Raw genomic sequence first — 19,773 nt, 5'->3', positions numbered from 1 at the left:
ACTTTCTGTCCGTGGCTGTCAAGCCAACGTACCACACTGTGATACAATATGAGAGGACACTTTCTATTGTGGACCGGTAGGAGGAGTCATCAATTGTTGTTTAACATTGTTCTTTCGCAAGACCCTGAGAAAATGGAGTCTCTGTTGGGCCTTCCTAACCACCTGAGTTATATTGTTTTTCCAAGTGAGGTCTTCACTAAGGTAAACTTCCAGGAATTTAAAGGAAGAGACTCTCCACACAACACCCCCCCCCCCATATACAACAGGGCTAGTTCCCCTCTCTTCCTCCGAAAGTCCAACATCATCTCCTTTGTCTTGCTAATATTTAGGTGCAAGTTATTCTCTACGCACCATGAACCTCCCCCCTGTATGCTGATTCATATCCACCTGTAATTAGACACATTATGGTAGTATCACCTGCAAACTTAATAATTACAGTGGATGGATCAGATGAAATACAGTCACATGTATACAGTCATACCTCGGGTTGAAAGCGCTTTGAGTTGAGCACGTTCGAGTTGTGCTCCTCGGCAACCCGGAAGTAATGGAGTGTGTCGCTTCCGGGTTTCACTGCTTGCGCATGTGCAGACACTAAAAATGACGTCACGCGCATGCGCAGAAGCGGCGAAAAGCGACGCGTGCGTGTGCAGACGTGCCGTCGCTACTTACATTTACTTCTAGATGCGAACAGGGCTCTGGAATGGATCCCATTCGTATCTAGAGGTACCACTGTACAACGAGTACAGGTAGGGACTCAGCACACATCCCTGTGGGGTGCCAGTGCTGAGCTTCAGGGAGGTAGATATAACAGGCCCAATCCTCACTGTTTGTGTCTGATCCCTCAGAAAGTCTTTAATCCAATCACAGATTGGAAAGGTCTAGTTCCATCAGCTTTTTGATAATAATGTCCGGAAGGATGGTATTAAAAGCCGAGCTATAATCAATAAACAACATTCTAACATAATTCCCTGGTCTCTCCAGATTGTTTTACCTGAATCCAGCAGCTGCAATGTTCAGAAGCAGACTTGGAGTCCCTTGTGCTGTTGGCAAGGAACTGTATTGGCCTCCCTGGCAAAAACTGTATGGGCGCGCGCACCCCCTCCAAGGTAACAATCACCTTTGTGCTGCTGTCCGAGAAGGACAGGGAGTTTCTACCATGTTTGATCTTGCCACAACAGCAGCAGTGCATCACCACACACACATGCATCACACACTCCATAGTCTGATATGTGATTTTTGTGCCCCGGGGGGCAGTTTCGCCAACCGCTAGTTGCAACTCTGGCAACATGTTACCTTAGCATCCCACCCACCACCAGGAGAGAAGTCAACAGTTTGTGCTGAACCCCATAATGTAAGACCCACCTCCTCCTCCAGGTAGAGGTGAGAGAGATTTCTGTCTGGAGGGAAATGGAGAGCCCCTGAAAGTCAGTTCAAACAATGGTGAGCTACATAGATGGACAGTATGACTGGGTTTAAAGGCAGCTTTCTAAAGCCTGACTCTAAAATGCAAATGACTATGGCTGCAATCCTAACCCCACTTAACTGGGAGTAAGCCAGAACTGTTATTCTGTACACTTTTATATCAATTGCAGAACAACTGGATAATCTTTTTAAAATGCACCTGTAATGCTAGGAGCCTCAAGCTATGCATGTTCCATGCAAAGTTTAGCAATTTGAACTTTGGATCCTGGGCATCAGAAAACAGCCACGTATTCCTTGGACAGCACTCCTGAGCACACTAATTTGAAAGCCTTATTTAAATCAATGGGACTTCTGAATAAAGAGGGGTAGGGGCGTGCTGCAACAACTGGAGGGAGTTTGGCTATCTTTCCACAATACATGAGCCCTCACAAGTCAAGCTATTAACTCTCTAGGTAGCCTATGCATTATAGTGGCCTACTTTAATTTACAATAGTACAAACCTATGTAAGAATTGAGTTTTATTACAAAATGTGCTGTAATAGTATATATATTACAGCAGAACAACAACCCAATTTTTCATTTGTACCTCACACACCTGACTGGGTTGCCCCAGCCACTCTGGGTGACTTCCAGAATAGTTACGGGGCAGCTACTGGGGTATTTTTCAGTTACAGGGCATTGTGCAGCTCTGCAGCACGATGGGAAGGAAATCCTCCAGCAAATGCATTTCTCACACCCTGCACAAGATTACTACGTGCTTAGAGCTCATAGACCCAAAGGCACCTGGTCCTGCAAAAACTCTGATAAGAGTTTGTGGGCTCCCACCTGCTCCCTTTTCCACCACTATGCACTTAAAGCTGACATAATTTGTGTGCAAAGGATAACCTAGGTGCAAGATTCCTTACTAGGGAACATAGCATGGAGGTCCTGCGATATAGCAATGCCTTGGCCTGCTCTGGTGCTATGTACCTGGTTTGGTATATATTGTAGTGGAGGGGCTCCATGAGTGTACTAATTTTTGGAGACCAAAAGTGGGCTCTGATGTTACCACATGCTAGTTCCACTCATACACACAGGTGTTCATACACTGCCTTTTGCATGCAGAACCCAGAGGCTGGGTTGTGTCCAGTGCCCACAGTGGTTTTTTTGCAGATGATCAGAACTCTCATTCCAAGTTTTAATTGGCAATAATACTGTTTGGAAGTGTCCTGTGAGCCATACTATATGTTGCAATGCAGTCACATGTAATACTAGCTTGCTGGCAGTCTCTCCATTACAAAAATATCTGCATATTTTTGATTTGATTTTTTAATTGTTATACCGCTTCATATATTTAAAATATATTTAAGCAGAATACAGAAAACGAAAGGAACCACAGACAACTTAAAACAAAATATTACACAAATACATACCTACATATAAAAATGTTACATTAGTAGCAATATCTATTATTATTATTATTATTATCTAGCTATCTCAATTCATTTCCCTCCCTCCCTCCCTCCCTTCCTTCCTTCCTTCCTTCCTTCCTTCCTTCCTTCCTTCCTTCCTTCCTTCTTCCTTTCAGCCTCTGGGTTCACACCCAGGGTCCAAACAAACTCTCAGCTCACCCACAGAAGTCTCAAAATGAGAAGAGGTCCTGGAAAGAGGGGACATCACCCTAAGTCTCCCATTCTAGACTTGTTTTTATGAGCAATCAACTGCACTCTCAACACCCAGTTCCAGGTGCAGGAGGTTTGTTGAGTTTCCCGGGGGTCCAAAGGATGGGAAGAGGCCCCCCGCCACTTAACAGCTCCTTCTTCACCCTTTGTCCTCTGCTCTTCTAGCTGCTGTTTGATTTATGTTATTAAAGTCATTAACATGGTATATATAATTCGACTCTTAGGATGCCTTCCTACAAACTATTGCAGGGTAAATGTAATGCACATTATTTGTTTAAGAAAAGAACAAGGTTTAAGGAATGGAGGCTGGGACTTTGGAACCTAAGAAGAGCACTGCTGGCTTAGACCAAAGGCCTATCTAGTCCAGCCTTCTGTTCCCAATCAGATGCCCACTGGGAAATAACTGCCTACAAGCAGGAAATAACTGCAACGGCACTATTTATCCCATCAAAATTATTTACTTATTTCTATGCCACCTTCTTCATCGTACAATCATAGGGCAGTGTACAAAATGCTGAACACACACCAATATTTATTTCTAAAGCCCATTTAAACACTAAATTAAATGCAGCAGCAACACACAGTGGAACAAAAAATTGCCTTTCCACACTTTTGGTATAATACAGGAAGTGGTGGTGGTGGTGGTGAGAATCAGTTTTTACTTGCTGCAAGAAACTTGAGCCCCACATGGCTTTGAGAGTCCAGGGAGGCTCATGTGGCACCAACACTGTCAGCTTGTAGGTGCCAGACAAAGACCATCCTATTCTCTTGGGGAATTTGGACCTTGGCATGGTTTGATTTTCTGGTGTGTTCTTGATGTTCATCTATTGGTTGCATGGGATATTTTCCTAGTTTTCCTGGTTATTTGTGGACGGCCACTTTTAGCACCATGCACGGCTTTGCTCTTTTTATTGCACTTTTAATTTGCTGAATGTCACTTTGAGACTCTTCTTGTAAGTTAAGAAAATAATAAATAATAACAATAAAGGAAAACAAAAAACAATGTTAAGGTAACAACAGGTACCATAGGCTGACCTCAATTAACTACACCCTCTCACCTCTAAAAGCCTGAAAGACTTGCCCCCTGAAAGACTATAATGTTTTGGCAATACTGTATGCCCCTCAGCAAGGAAATCAATCCACAGTTTTGGGGCTAGCACCAAAAAGTTTCTACTGCAGGCCCCCACATTTTGCAATTCAAAACCTTTCAGATAACTCACTGTAGCCCCCAATTTATTTATTAGCAAGAAGAATAAATTTATTATTGCTACAATTCCTTTTAAGATGATGGAATCCGTGTTTATTAACCAGCTTTATTGCGTATCTAAACATATATAAATGCTTCTCTGCTTAGATTCATTACTACCACAAAGTTAAATGGTTTTGCCATTCAAAACATTTCAGTTTTATTTAAGTAAAATAGTTCAAAAAGCTGTAATATTTGAACAGTAAAGCAGAAACAACTTCCTGCATGAAGGATTAAAAACACATTTTCTTTTTTATTTAAACATTGCTTCATTTCAGTGAACTGCATCAGCTTCAGTGAAAAGTTCCATGAAAGCTTTAGTAAAATCAATTCCAAACGGATTTTTTTTTTGAGAAAAGGGGAAGCAACAAGCTGCTAAGGAGTGATTCATTGTTTCCGTTCAGTTAATACATCTGCCTTACATGCTCAATGTATAAGAATAAAAATTACAGAGGTTGAAATTATCTCTTTTGGAAGTTAATGTACATACCGCACTGCTCCCATTAAGTTACTTGCTTTTACATATGACTGGCTAAAACCTTAAATAAGAAGGATTACCGTAATTGATAGGCACCATCCCTGTACATTTTTGCAATTACATAATCTAAAGCTATGTAGGCTATCCCCAATGTTTGCCTAGTTTTAACATGAGACAATATGCTTGCAGACAGAACAAGCAAAGCTTACCCCATTTTTGTTCTCAGCACAGGCTTTTAACCCAAATTCTCTCTCTCTCTGTCTCTCTCTCAAGTCCTCTAGTTTATTTTCACTCAGAAACGAAACTGGCTGCTTTCTTGCAGATGTACTGAAGCCTGGTGGATATGTGCTGTTTCGTTGTCAGTGACATCAGCAGGAAAGCATAGCAGGCTTCCTTGGTCACACCTACTTTTGCTCAAAAAAGCCTTCTTAAAGGTACAGAGCGTTGCTTTTCACCCTGAACCACAGAACAATATAAGGCACAACTGAGTCATCCTAAACTACCCAATGGCTTCAATGCATTCTGCTCAAGCTTTTTGTATAAATGGAAATCCAGCAATTCTAAAATGTAGCCATATTCTCTGTGCCTGCTCTCAGATTGTGAAATTCCGTCCCCCAAAAAGCTACATGTAGCCTATTTACTCTACAGATGCTATTAGATGCTGAAGACACCCCTCTTTACCCTAGTCTTTGAGATTACACACAAAATTTAAACTGGAAAATTATTGGGCTTCTTGTTTAAATTGCATTACTGTATTATTAACTTTATTTTATCTAATTTTAAAATTATATGATTATACTGTTGTAATCTGCCCTTGGACCTAATAGTGAAGGGTGGGAAGAAATCCTATGATATATAAATCAATATTTATTGATTTAATTTATAAAAGTATTTCTATACCATCATAGCATCTATTATCAGGGTGGTATACAATGTTAAAAAAATTGCCATTTTAAAAATAAAAATACATATATCATTAAGGCAGGCATGGCCAAACTCGGCCCTCCAGATGTTTTGGGACTACAATTCCCAACATCCCTGACCATTGGTCCTGTTAGCTAGGGATGATGGGAGTTGTAGTCCCAAAACATCTGGAGGGCCAAGTTTGGCCATGCCTGCATTAGGGTGACTGATTACTAAAAATTAAAACTAAAACTGGAAGTGTCACCATGGTCCCAAGCAGAACTAGCTTTAATAAAAATAAATAAATAAATAGATAGATAAATAAATAAATAACCAGGCAAGAGTTTAAATTGTATATGGAAGTTATTAATCTGATGACTGACTTTCAACCACAACTATAACAATATTTTCAAGTAACAGAGACGTTATCGTGCTTATTAAGGAAATACAGCATTTGAAATCTTACTAATATCAGATCAAGATAAAGGCTTAATTGGCAAAATGTCCTTAATAATCATGGAATTGGATAAGAAAGTTGGGATCTTTGTACTGTATTGGGTAAACAAGCTCCAACAAGAGCTGACATGACTAAAACAAAAATGGTTATGGGCCAAAATACCACCATGGATTATAAAATTTACAGGAAATTTTCCTGGAAGAAGAAAATCCTGGGAGAAGAAAAAAAGCACCCCTAAGCCTAGATTAGTATAAAAAGATAGCAGAGTCTATAATAGCACCAATGAAACTTACAAACAGATTTACAAAGGTAATTTTTTTATCCTGTTTTGGAATATTATGAAAAAGGTTCATAATAAAATATACCTGTACATTTTAATTAATAACACAAGAAGAAGTTGCTAGATCAGACCAATGGCCCTTCTATCCCAGCATCTTGAGCTTACAGTGGCTGAACAGTTGCCTGTAGAAAACCAGCAAGCAGGATTCAAGCACAAAAGCACTCTTCCCTCCTGTGGTTTCTGGCAACTCATATTCAGAAGCATTAATGCCACCAATTTTACCCAGGAAATTTCCCTCCAGAGGAATTTGAACAAAATTCAAGAGAGTCACCCCCACCCTGATGCCTACCCTAGACATGTTGCTATGACTGAATCAGTACCTGATCATAGCACACCACCAGTATATACAGTAAAACACACACAGGGAGACCACTATTCAGATAACAAGGTGTTCAGTGTGGGATCGTATCTCTCTCTGGACTCATTCATGTTGTGTACAATTAAGAGCTCACAAGGTGAGGGAGAAGGGGAAATGACAGTATCCTCACAAAGGAAGCACCTTACGCAAATTGGCAGGCCATATGGAACACAAGGGAGCATGAGCACATTACTGTCATTTCTTGTCCCAAAGCCTGAACAGCTACTTCATGTTGGGACCCCAGGCACAAGCAGCCAGCCAACATCACACTCCAGTCCAACAAATGAGGGTACCAGGACAGAGCATACCATGCAGGTAAGCAAGGGAAGGGAAAACACATGCTGTTCATGCCCAAGTGCCACACCTGCCTCTGTATCGCCTTACGCCTACTGTGCCCTAGCTGAACTATCCTGCTCTGGCCCTCTTCTCCCTTGCACCCTCCACAGCAGGATGTAGAGTCCTCCACAAAGGAGAAGTACTTCTCCCAACATGCAGGTAAGCTCTCTGCTGCCAAAGGCCAGGCACTCCACTTCAACCAATGCCACAGCTCACGGTCATTTTTGCCTTGCAAGATCACAGATCAGATGCAGGGAGTAATAACAAGCTGTCACCATATGCAGCCCCCAAGGATAAAGGGGCACCTCCTCTCACAATCACTGCAGGTTCCTTCTCCTCCCAATGGGATTGAATGAAAGCTCAAGACATTTGAGCAACATGCATTTGGCAATGTGGGGGTGAGATACCACAAGGCACACACAGTGGTGGGGCCTCCCCCTTCAGTGGGTATTAATAAGCAGCGCCTCCTCAGAACAGCTGTGGAGGATCACTTGCTCCCAAATGCCTACATGAGGAGTTTACAATGAGGAATGTGCTTTATGCTTTATCTAAATTAGATCAAAGATTACTACAGGCATTGACCAATGGACGCACGTCCGACTGAAGTGCGATCGCATACACGTGCATGGTGCCAAACCCAGAAGTGACAATAAAATGTCACTCAAGGGGTGGAATGGGGGCGGGGCGGAACACTTTACATGGGCCCTGCTGATGCACGTGTGAGTCCTGAACTTAACCCCCATGCAAAACGAAGATTGCATTCTGCCGTAGGTGTTTGTGAGCTTCCCTATTTGCTAACCAGTAGTTCAGTCATCCATCACTACTCAAAACATTCATCCAATGAACCGATTTCATATGTTCATTTGAATATGGATGGAAATTGCCACTTTGTTGTTCTTGAAAGCATGAAACTAACACCCAACAAGAAATAGTTATGGCTTGTAAAAAGTTTGCTTCTCAGCATGAAATGTCACTTATTATAAGGATTTTCCCCACTCCAGGATTTAGTTTTCACCTTCAACAGAAAAAGACAACATTGAAGAGTAGTTATGACACTTTGCAATACAGTGGTACCTCGGGTTACATACGCTTCAGGTTACACACTCCACTAAGCCAGAAATAGTGCTTCAGGTTAAGAACTTTGCTTCAGGATGAGAACAGAAATCATGCTCCGGCAGCGTGGCAGCAGCAGGAGGCCCCATTAGCTAAAGTGGTGCTTCAGGTTAAGAACAGTTTCAGGTTAAGAACGGACCTCCGGAACGAATTAAGTACTTAACCCGAGGTACCACTGTATATCAGAAGAGTCTAAGGGCTTGGTAGACAAATGCCAACACAAAACTGGTTGATTAAATCACAAGACTGTCATTTACATGAATCTGAGAGTTCATGACCACCAACTTAGGCCAGCATCATGCTACATGAATTTAAAGAGAGTATTCCACAACAAGTAGTCTTAAGATTTCTAATTGTGGCTACAGGTATATTGAAACTCCATAAACATGCACCCTGTGGACACAGCTTTTTACATATGCCATGAAGCAGGGCTTTCTAGTGTAACATATGATAAGAATTTTGTAGATTTGGCAAATCCACACCATGATCAACTCCCACCCGGAAACCAATGTCCCCACTGTGGAAGGACGTGTGGATCCAGAATTGGCCTCCACGATCACTTATGGACTCATTGTTAAAACCATGTTTATGGAAGACAATCTTACTTGGCTACGAGTGAGCACCAAAGAAAAGAATGATAAGAATACATACAATTGCATGTATCACAGATATTACGTTAGTTAAATGTGTGTACATAAAACCACTTATTTACCTGGGTTGAGAGTCGAAGCCAAAGTCGTTTGATTTGTACATCTCTGAGCTGAGATCTGGATCTGAGCTGTAGTATAAAAACAAATGTAAGACTTTAATGTTTAGCAATAATTTCATTCTATGTAGCTATTCTTTACAATGTTATTCACGTGGCGTTAATATCTAGTGCAGGGAAGTCATACATGGAGAACTGTGCTTCTCAGCCATGAAGGGGAGCTTTTTCCATTGAAAATAGAGATAATTAGCCGGGAGCCTAAGATGAGTGAAAATTTCCCAATCCTTTCCTCCCTCCAGTGCCTCTCAAACATCTGTGAAGGGTTAGACCTCCTGAGCAAAGTGAAATTGGGCCCAGGGAACTGCTGGGAGAATGGGAATGACCCCAAATTGAGTAAATAACCTTTTTCCTGTAAACCTCCTTCCATTCACTTAGGATTCAAGCCACTGTGTTTAAGATGCACCTTTAAATGCTGAAGCACCCCATGTATACTAAATTTTATCCCTAAATGCAAAACAAAACGAGATTGTTTACATTTACCTCTAACCCCCAACACCATGTTAAGTCAAGCAGCAAGCCAGGTAACTAAAACATCAGTAAGACACTAAAAGGCCCATAAAAGGTTTGCCTAATTAGAATATTCCTCATCTGGTGGTAGGACATTAGAAGAGAGAAAGCCAAACAAACCTTCCACAGGAGAGAAATATGCAGCTGGTATGCAGCTGTCCCCACAAAACCGAGCCACAAAAAAGGCTCTCACACATTCCAAACAACCTAGCAGTCACCCGCAACCCGACAGAGGGTTAGGGCATCCTTCTCCTCAGTTCTTAAGCGTGTGGGGAAATTACATGGGAGGAGACAGTACTTCAGGACCCAAGCCATTTAGGGATTTATAAGTAATAACTAACATTTTGAATTATGTCTGGAGCTGTGTTTGTAATAACCAATGCAGAAGTTCTAAAATGGGTGCAATATACGCATGAAGCTCTGTTCCTGTGTGCACCAGAGTTGCTGCATTCTGAACTAAATGGAACCTTCAAAGGCCATGTATAATAGCCTACAGTCTTGCTGCAACCAAGCATGTGTCACTATGATTTGGTCTGGCCTCACCAGAAATGGAAGCAGTTGGCACTGGGTCAAATCCCCCTTGGCCACAGCAGCAAGGTCAGGTCCATCCAGGACTCCCCTCAAACTCCAAACCTTAAAATTTAAAGTGAGCGCTACTCCTTCAGGAACAGGCAGAAACCACCATGCCTCAGGAAAGGCTAACCCTGCCACAAAGAGAGCCTATTGTCTGGATTAAGCTTCAATTTATAAACCCTGAGGGTAGCAAGACTGCCAGAATCAGACTTTTAGGCAGCGGGAAGACGTGCAGTGGGTCACTGGAATCCCACTTTGCAGCTTTTCCTTCTGTAGCTCAGTGGTTCTGGGAAAAGCTGAGGAGCTCATGGCTCCTTTATTTGTCCCCAGCACCAATTAACTGGAGAGTAGGAGGCACATGATGGGATCTCCCATGGTCTGGGAAGGGAGGTTTAAACCTCTCCATTTCTGTGTGCTGAGAAGGCAGGGGGCGAGTGCATGGGTGGCAGCATGGGTGGCTGATAATGGAATGGGAGGAAGACTCTGTGTCTGCCTGAGAAGGAGGAGGCTGGTGAATGTGTCTCTCAACACACCACCCACCACCATATATTGCTGCCTGGGCTGAGAAGACTGCCATAGGGCAATGGCCAAAATGTTGAGCAGCAGTCCACCCCAGACGACCTCCCAGAAAGGACATATTGCAGAATGATGCCCCAAAGACCTATCTCTGACAGGTGGTCTAGAAATATACGGTTATCAATAATGGGTTTTTTTAATTTAAAAAACTGCTTTGAGGACCAGTAGAACTGGTAGGGATGCATTATCCCCACTAACACCTCGCCCTGGCAAAAATATATATTCTTTTGGCACAGATTGTCAAATAAGGCAGCCCAAGTCCTCTTGGCCCCATTCTGAAGTCGGAATGAAATACGACTGGACAATCCATTTCATTCAAGAACCTCAGATACTGAAATGGCAGAAATGTGACCAAGCAGCTTTCCAAAGACTGAGCATTTTACACTGGCCTATCATTATCTAACTTTGTTGGGTCAAGGGAGGATTTAAAAAAAAAAAAAAGCTTTAGCACAGCCATCTTAAACTTGGGTAGAACCACATTTCCCTGTATGAAGGCAATTCAATCCTCAAGACCCATGTAGGCACACAAGACCTGGTCTCTTTTATAAACCAAGACAGGTAAGGACATGAAGGCTATCTTACACTTCCAAAGATTTTTGTCGACAAAATTGAAAATTATCCCTAAGGAAAGAAAACGCAGGTATGATGGGCACACAACGGAATTCAATTTTAACTATGGCATCCAAGTCAATATGAGTAATTTAATCTGCAAAGTGTCAAGCAAAACTTTTACAGTGAGCTGAGTCTCCAGTCATACCTTTCTGCAGCACATACAAGTTGCTCATATTTAACCAATCTTAGCATGCCGTCTGAGCAGCAATATCGGTTGTTGCAAGTTCCACAGCAGAATGCTGGACAAGATATTGCTGATATCAGAATTCCATTAAAATCGGTGTATTCTATGCAGTCTTCACAGAAACCTGAAAATAAAGTCAAACAAACAAGTCATTGAGCTACACATGTTCCACAACAAATTCACTACAAATCAGCATAGCCTCTTTTTATTTGGATCTCCTGGAAATTATATACCAACATGCACAAGCTTCGGACTCCTGCATAATTGTAACCCTAAATAGTACATCATTGGAAGGAAGAGAATGATCTCATTCAGAAGGAAAAGGTTATTGAAAGTAGTATTTATGAGCATCTAGTAAAACCCGTGAGGGAAATGTATATGGGGGAGGAGAGCTGCCAAGCGTTGTGTGTTTTACATGGCTTACATTTTTCTACAATCCATCGTGAAAGAAACAATCTGTTACAAAAGAAGTGCTATCTGCATAAACAGCTAGGTGCCCAAAAATGGCTGCTACCACCTCCTTGGTTTGAGCAGCTAAAAGAAATTTATAATAATAATAATAATAATAATAATAATAATAATAATAATAATTTATTATTTATACCCCGCCCATCTGGCTGGGCCTCCCCAGCCACTCTGGGCGGCTTCCATAAAAACCAAAAATACAGTAAAATCACACGTTAAAAACTTCCCTGAACAGGGCTGCCTTAAGATGTCTTCTGAATGTCAGGTAGTTGTTTATTGCTTTGACATCTGCTGGAAGGGCGTTCCACAGGGTGGGCGCCACTACCGAGAAGGCCCTCTGCCTGGTTCCCTGTAGCTTTGCTTCTCGCAATGAGGGAACCGCCAGAAGGCCCTCGGCGCTGGACCTCAGCGTCCAGGCAGAATGATGGGGGTGGAGACGCTCCTTCAGGTATACTGGACCGAGGCCGTTTAGGGCTTTAAAGGTCAGCACCAACACTTTGAATTGTGCTCGGAAACATACTATATTTCGGAATATAGTCCTTGCCTGCATCACCAGTTCAGCCTTCTCTTGCTTTGATTATCGGCTAGAGCAGAAAACCACTATTTATTACTTAAACATTTATATTCTGCCCTTAAAGTGTGGTGTTTGAGACAGCCCTTGAGTATTCTGTCACGGCTAAAATGGCCGCTGTTTCTTTAATGCGAATAAAGCTGGGTCAGCATGACTCAGCGGTCTGCACCAAGTTGTATATATAAGTGAGAAATGTTAGTTTGTTGCTGAGGCTGGTGTTTGGGTTGGTTGGTGCTGGTGTGTGGAGTTATTCAGTCGTGTTTTGCACAAAGACTTTTAAGAATAAAACTCTGCAAGGATATTCTCGTGGACTCTTTTTGCGCCGACAAGGGTCCGAGGACCAGGCTGAAGAGGCAAAGGGAGGTCAGAACCTTTTCCTCCTTTTTTTTTGCTTTTTACAAACACTGACAGGTTATGGGCCCAGTGTTTCTGAGCATGTGCAGAGTGCAAAACGACTAACAGCATCTCAGCAGGGAGCTGGTGAGTCCTGGTGGTGTATGGAGCCGGTGGCTGTGCGTTGGAGCAGTTGGTGGCAAGCTGTAACTGTCTGCAGCGACGCTGGAGCAGCTAGGATCTGAGGACCAGAAAAGCACTCAGCGTCGGCTACTGGAACAGTTTGAACTGCTAGAGGACCACAGTAGGCGACTCACAGAGCGGCTACACCAGTTGCAGAGCCAGGCGGGACCTGAGGGTCAACAGAGGCAGCAGCTAGAAGCCGGTGAGTGCCAGCCAGGACCATCTAGTGGGACTCTAAAGACAGAGTCTGGAGAGTTTGCTGGAGGCCCCACAGAAGGGGCTCAGCAAGCACCAGCAGAGATGGCAGATTTCCACTCTTCCCAAGTTGTAAATATTGGGGGAGGCATCCCTTTTGAACTTCTCTCAGAAAGCAACTGGCTGAGTTGGTCAATTAAAATGCAGCAGTTGTTAAGGAGAGATGGACTATGGGACTGTGTTGAAACTGAGGTTTTGAGGACTGACTCTGCTGAGAAAAAACGGCTAGATGAAAGGGCTCGTGCCCAAATTATGCTGTGTTTGAGCAACTCTCAGTTATTGCATGTAGCAAATGCCAGCACAGCGTTTGAGTGCTGGAATTTATTAAGGGCAATGCACGTCAGAGAAACTGCTGGAACTATAATTTCTCTGACCAGAAGGCTGTTCAGGACTGTTATGAAAGAAGGTGAGAGTTTGGCAACTCATCTTCAAACGCTGAAATCTCTGTTTCTTCAACTACAGCAGAGAGGTAAGCGTTATGATGAGACTGACCAAACCTACATTATTCTTTCAAGTTTGCCTGAAAGCTGGTTGCCCGTGATTAACAGCATGGAGAGTATGCGTCCCCGAGATCTGACCCTTGAGTATGTGGTTGGAAGATTGACCGAAGAAGCAGAAAGAAGGTCAGATAAACAAGCTGAACTCCAAGAGCGGAGGAGTTACAGTCGAGGGGGCCAGCAGCAGAATCTGCCAATGGAGCAACGCCAAGGTTTGGACTTGGCCATGGCAGTGAGGAGATGCTATAGATGCAACCAACCCGGGCATCTCCAACGTCAATGCAGGGCAAGACTTCCAGGAGACGACGTGGAGCAGAGACAGCAATCAACGCAGAAACGTAAGCAGAAGGGGTTCTCTTCAGAGAAGAAGAACACGCGTTCTGCTCAGTTTGTTTCTGCATTTTCTCGAGAGGAGAGGAAGATACCTCGAGGAACATGGTTGCTGGACTCTGGGAGCAGCAGGATTATCTGCAACAGTCGGGAGGACTTTAAGACCCTGGGGAAGCCAGCTGATGGAAAAGACTCAATTTATCTTGCTGATGGTCGTAGAAGCAAGATTGATGGCCAGGGAACATGTTTCCTGCAGTGCTTGAACACTACTCTACCAGAGACTCTGTTTGTCAGCAGTTTGGACTATTGTTTGCTGTCTGTAAGCTGTTTGATTAATGCAGGGTATAGTGTTAACTTCACACGGGATGGCTGTCTGATAAAGAATGGAATTCAGGTATGTGGCCATGCAAAGTTGGAAAATGGGTTATATGTAATGCAGGACAAGCCTGTTAAAGCAGCCCAGGTGGTTCAGGATAATTTGCCAGTTCATAAGGGGTGTGTACATGAACTGCACAGAAAACTGGGTCACGCCAATTTCCGTGTGCTTTCAGAGATGCAAAAGGTGTGCAAGAACCTAAAAGTAAACAGCTGTAACTGTTTCCTAGATTGCAATGTATGTAAAATGGCCAAATCTAAGAGGAAGCCTGTGGCTTCTAAAAGTGACAGAGTATCTAAAGAGGTTTTAGAACTTGTCCATTGTGACGTGATAGGCCCTTTTCCACAGAAGACTGAAGGAGGCGCCAGATATGCTTTTCTGGTAATTGATGATAAATCACGTTTTAGTTGGTTGTTTTTGTTAAAGCAGAAATCTGAGTGTTTCCCCACATTCAGAGAATGGGTTGCCCAAGCTGAAAAGCTCTTCGCTCGCCCTGTTGTGCAGTTGCAAACAGATAGGGGTGGAGAATTTCTGAACAAACAATTTGGGACATGGTTGCGACGTAAGGGGATCACTCATCGTTTGACTAACCCTTATAGCCCTGCTGAAAATGGTCTGTGTGAAAGACGTGGGGCTGTAATACAGTCAGTAAAGGACTGCCTGCTAGTGGATGCAGGATTGGGTCACAACCATAGGCTGTGGGGTGAGGCTTTTCTGACAGCGAACTTTTTGATTAATAGAACCTGGTCTAGCTCTATAAAAGATATTCCTTATCGTGTGTTGTTTGGGAAAGAACCAGAGTGGACAATGCTCCATAACTGGGGTGCTTGGGCACATGTAAACATCCCCAAAGCTCAGCGCCAGAAAGGGGGCGCTAGAGCACAGAGACTGCGGTTTGTGGGATATCAGTCCTATGGCAAAGGGTGGCGTTTCAATTTACGCCCAGGACGAGTAGTTCTGTCACGAAGTGCAGACTTCGCTGACCAGGACAGATGGACTGTGATCCATGCCAACCCAGATTGCCTACTGCCCCTGCAAGTAAGAGAAGAGGCTTCTTCTCAGCCATTGGCAACGCAGGAGCACGAGGAGGAGGAGGCACAGATTTCCCCAAAAGATGTGGCAAAAGATAATACTTCTCTAGAGGAAGAGGAAGAAGAGCCAGAGATAAGGGGGGAAGAAGAAGTAATAGTGCCTAGGCGCTCCCAGCGTTCAAACAAGGGTGTACCTCCTCAGCGTTTGACCCTAGGAGGAGTGAGAGTATGCAATGTGAGTTGTGTGGAACCACAAAGTTATAATGAAGTCTTAGACTTACCCCCTGGGGAACGTGCTTTGTGGGAACAAGCTATGAAAGAAGAAATGGACTCTTTTAAACGTAACAAAGTGTTTGAGGTCATAATGCCGCCACCTGGTGGCAGAGTGGTGTCATGCAAGTGGGTTTACAAAAGGAAAACCCTTGCATCTGGGGAACCACGTTTTCGAGCCAGATTAGTAGCCAGAGGGTTCACTCAGATTAAAGGGGAGAGTTATGATGAAGTGTTTTCTCCCACTGTAAAGAGTGAAACTTTTCGCTTAATGCTTTCCATTGCTGCTGTAAGACAACTAGCAGTGCACCATTTTGATGTTGATGCTGCATATCTGCATGCAAATTTAGACCATGAAGTATTAATGAGACAACCCCCTGGGTTTGAAGAGGAGAATGGTGCAGTCTGGCGTTTGAGAAAGGCTGTTTATGGTCTCAAACAAAGTGGAAGGTGTTGGAACCAGTGTTTAAATGAAGCCCTTGTAAAACTTGGTTTTAAAAGGAGTGTGGCTGATCCATGCCTGTACACCAAGGGATCAGGCAACAAATATCTAATGCTCTTAGTCTTTGTTGATGATTTGCTTGTGGCAGGGAGTTCCACAGATGAGATCCAGAAGCTCACAAATCAACTGGAAAAGAGGTTTAAGCTTAAAGCCTTGGGGCCTGTAAGCAATTACTTGGGAGTAGAAGTAAGGCAGGAAGCTGATGGAAGCTTCCTATTGAGTCAGAAAGAGAAAATTCTTCGTTTGATAGAGCAGTTTGGCATGGAAAACTGCAAGCCAGTTCAGACTCCCATGACACCAGATTTCCCAAAGACAGTGTGTGATGATAAATTTGATCAGCCTGAGTTGTATCACTCAAAAATAGGATCACTGTTATATTTAAGCCAGTGGTCAAGGCCAGACATTGCATGTGCTACAAATGTTCTGAGTCAACGTGTATCTAAACCCAGTACTGCTGATTGGTGTGCTTTGAAAAGGCTTATCAGATATCTAAAGGGGACATTAAATGTATGTTTGAAGATATCTAGTACACAAGACGAAAAACTAGAAGTATTTGTTGATGCGGACTGGGGAAGCTGTGTAGCTACCAGAAAATCTACAAGTGGAATGGTTATGATGTTTGCCAATTCCATAATTGGGTGGAGGTCAAAGAAACAAGGATTTGTTGCAACCTCATCCTGTGAGGCAGAATATGGGAGCCTGTCGCTAGCATGCAATGAAATCATGTGGTTTATACAGATACTAAAAGATCTAGATTGTAAAGTTGATTTGCCTATCCAAGTGTATGAAGATAGCCAATCGTGCATTGCATTAGCGGGCTCGGAAATAATGAAATCCGCATCAAAACATATTGCTATCCGTCATGCAAATGTTAGAGATTGTGTACAGAATGGGGTAATCAAACTGGAGTATTGTCAATCACAAGATAATATTGCTGATTTGTTCACCAAGCCTTTGCCAGCAACATGCCATAATGAACTGATGACAAAACTGGGTTTATGTATATAATGCATGTATGTATTGTTTCTGTTGGGGTTTTTCGCATTTAAAGAAACAGAAGGGGTGTCACGGCTAAAATGGCCGCTGTTTCTTTAATGCGAATAAAGCTGGGTCAGCATGACTCAGCGGTCTGCACCAAGTTGTATATATAAGTGAGAAATGTTAGTTTGTTGCTGAGGCTGGTGTTTGGGTTGGTTGGTGCTGGTGTGTGGAGTTATTCAGTCGTGTTTTGCACAAAGACTTTTAAGAATAAAACTCTGCAAGGATATTCTCGTGGACTCTTTTTGCGCCGACAAGGGTCCGAGGACCAGGCTGAAGAGGCAAAGGGAGGTCAGAACCTTTTCCTCCTTTTTTTTGCTTTTTACAAACACTGACATATTCTCTCTCTCTCTGTCTTGCAGTCTCTCTCTGTGTGTGATGCATCTCCCAGGCTACTGCTGTAATTTGAGTCAAGGGCACAAACAAAAATGATGTGGGAGATCTGTGATCAGCGTCTCATGGTTGTTTTAAAAAAATTGCTGTATGGGGCTCCAGAACTGGAGAACAATGGTGTCAATGGAGATGGCTAATCCAACCTTGCCTTTCTCCTCCCCATAATTTTTCCAAAGCAGCTGTTTGTTCTTCTGGAGGAGCAATCATGATATCACAAGTCTTTGGCTTGAATCCAGACTTGTTCTTCCACAAAAGGAAGGGCTCCTTCCATTCACTGAACAGCTTTCAATCCAGTGGAAACTCCCATTGGTATAAGTGGGAGTGGGGGAAGAAAGTAACTGTCATTTATTTCTTCTTTCCTCTGCACCCGCTGCATCTCTCACACTGTTCTGGAGGGCTGCCCAACCTCCTTGCAGTTTTTCAGGAGGGCCAACAGGAAGAAGGGTTCTGCAAAAAGCACTTCACGTTCTTCTGCCAGTGACAGCATCCCAAGAATGGGAGTCTGCTCACTGGATCCAAGCATTTTTGTTAATCTGAATCATCAGTTGAAAATTAAAAAATAACATATCACCAGTTTTTAAACATTGTCAGAAATAAAATCTCTTCCAATGTATCTGGCTGAAGCGGTACTTCTGGATAGTCCCAAAATATATTGGCCTGAAGAGCTCAACAAAATATGGACATTTTATTTTATTTTATATATTTTTATATCACACTTCAATATAAATTCCTATGGCAGAATTAAACTACACATAAAACAGATCCAAACAATTATTAAAAATGCACAAAACCTAAAAGGCAGCAAGATCTCAAAAGACAGGGAAAAGCAACAAACAGGTCTAAAATTACATCTCAAAGGTTCTGTCCTATGTCCAACATAACAACAAGTTAAGTGCCAGGCAGAATGCTCTGAACATGAAGTGAGCGCTCCATAATTAGGATGCAAGAACTGAAAAGGTCCCCTAGTTCCTGGTGGCTTACCAAACTCACCACAGATGGTAGGAGCACCTACAGAAGGCTATCTGCATCTTGATGTACAGTGCCAGCTGCCACCAAGGTGAAAGCCAGAATTTTGAATTGGGTCTGGAAATGGACAGGGAAGCCAACCCCAGTGAGTAATCCACTAACTGGACTTTGCAAACCATCTGCAAAAGCAACCTCAAACAGAGTGCATTACATTAGTCTAACCTTGAGAAGGTTAACTGAGGCCAGGCTGTCTCTTTCCAGATAAGGTGTTCACTGGTCCACAAGCCTTAGCTGGTACAAGGAACTCTATACTGCAGAAGCAACCTATGCTTCTAATAAGATAGATAGATCAAGGGCCATCCCACAATGTGAAAACCTTTTTCTTGGAGGAACCGGGAGTGTTATCTCATCAAGCACAGGATAAGCACCACTTCTCCCACTTCTCTAGACAGATAGTACACTCACTCATGATACCTCTGTCTTCAGTTTATCGGCCTTCATCCAGTCTAATACCGCAGCCAGACATAAACTGGGTAATTCAAAAGATTGAACCCCACAGCAAGATACTCAATATATTTACTTGGAAACATGCCGAACAGTAAAGAATCAACCTGACTTTCTACTAAGTCTGTTCAGGATTGCAACATTAACCTCAAACTGGGGGGAAATGTTCCCTCACTCCATTATTGTTGTGATAAGCAGGAGCTCTAAGCCTTCTGAAGGGTTCACCACTCACCACTGCACACTGGTTTCTTCCTGCTTATTTCAAACTTAATTGAAATGAAACTCAGAAATAGATTTGCTTTCCACAAGTTGACACATATGATTAAACGCTGTAAAGCAAACTAGCAAGACAACTATAATTAGCAATGTTTAATTCAAACCTACATCAGCTGCCAGTTATTTTCCAGGCTTAGTTGAAGGCACTGATTACAATATTTAAAAGTATAAATGGTCTGGAAACTGCATATTCAAGGACCAAGTCAGACATCTATGTGTCTGTTTAACATGTATCTGTCAGTTTGAATATT

General features: G+C 42.8%; 1 protein-coding gene across 2 annotated transcripts in view; it reads right to left on the bottom strand.

Moving 5' to 3' along the window:
- SHISA5 (shisa family member 5) overlaps positions 1–19,773 on the bottom strand; it is a 40,678-nt gene that overhangs the window by 10,198 nt on the left and 10,707 nt on the right. The window contains exons 2-3 of one of the 2 annotated variants that reach the window (XM_081901254.1): positions 11,494–11,656; positions 9,027–9,092 (exon numbers count right to left, since the gene is read on the bottom strand). In XM_081901254.1, coding sequence (XP_081757380.1) covers positions 9,027–9,092; positions 11,494–11,656 — 229 coding nt within the window. Of the gene's footprint in view, positions 1–5,016; positions 5,177–9,026; positions 9,093–11,493; positions 11,657–19,773 lie in introns of those variants that run through there. The other variant, XM_081901255.1, reaches the window with a different exon arrangement.

Source organism: Podarcis melisellensis (assembly GCF_964234715.1).
Source record: "Podarcis melisellensis genome assembly, chromosome: 2".
Lineage (NCBI taxonomy): Eukaryota > Metazoa > Chordata > Lepidosauria > Squamata > Lacertidae > Podarcis > Podarcis melisellensis.
This window is presented reverse-complemented; position numbering and strand designations above follow the sequence as displayed.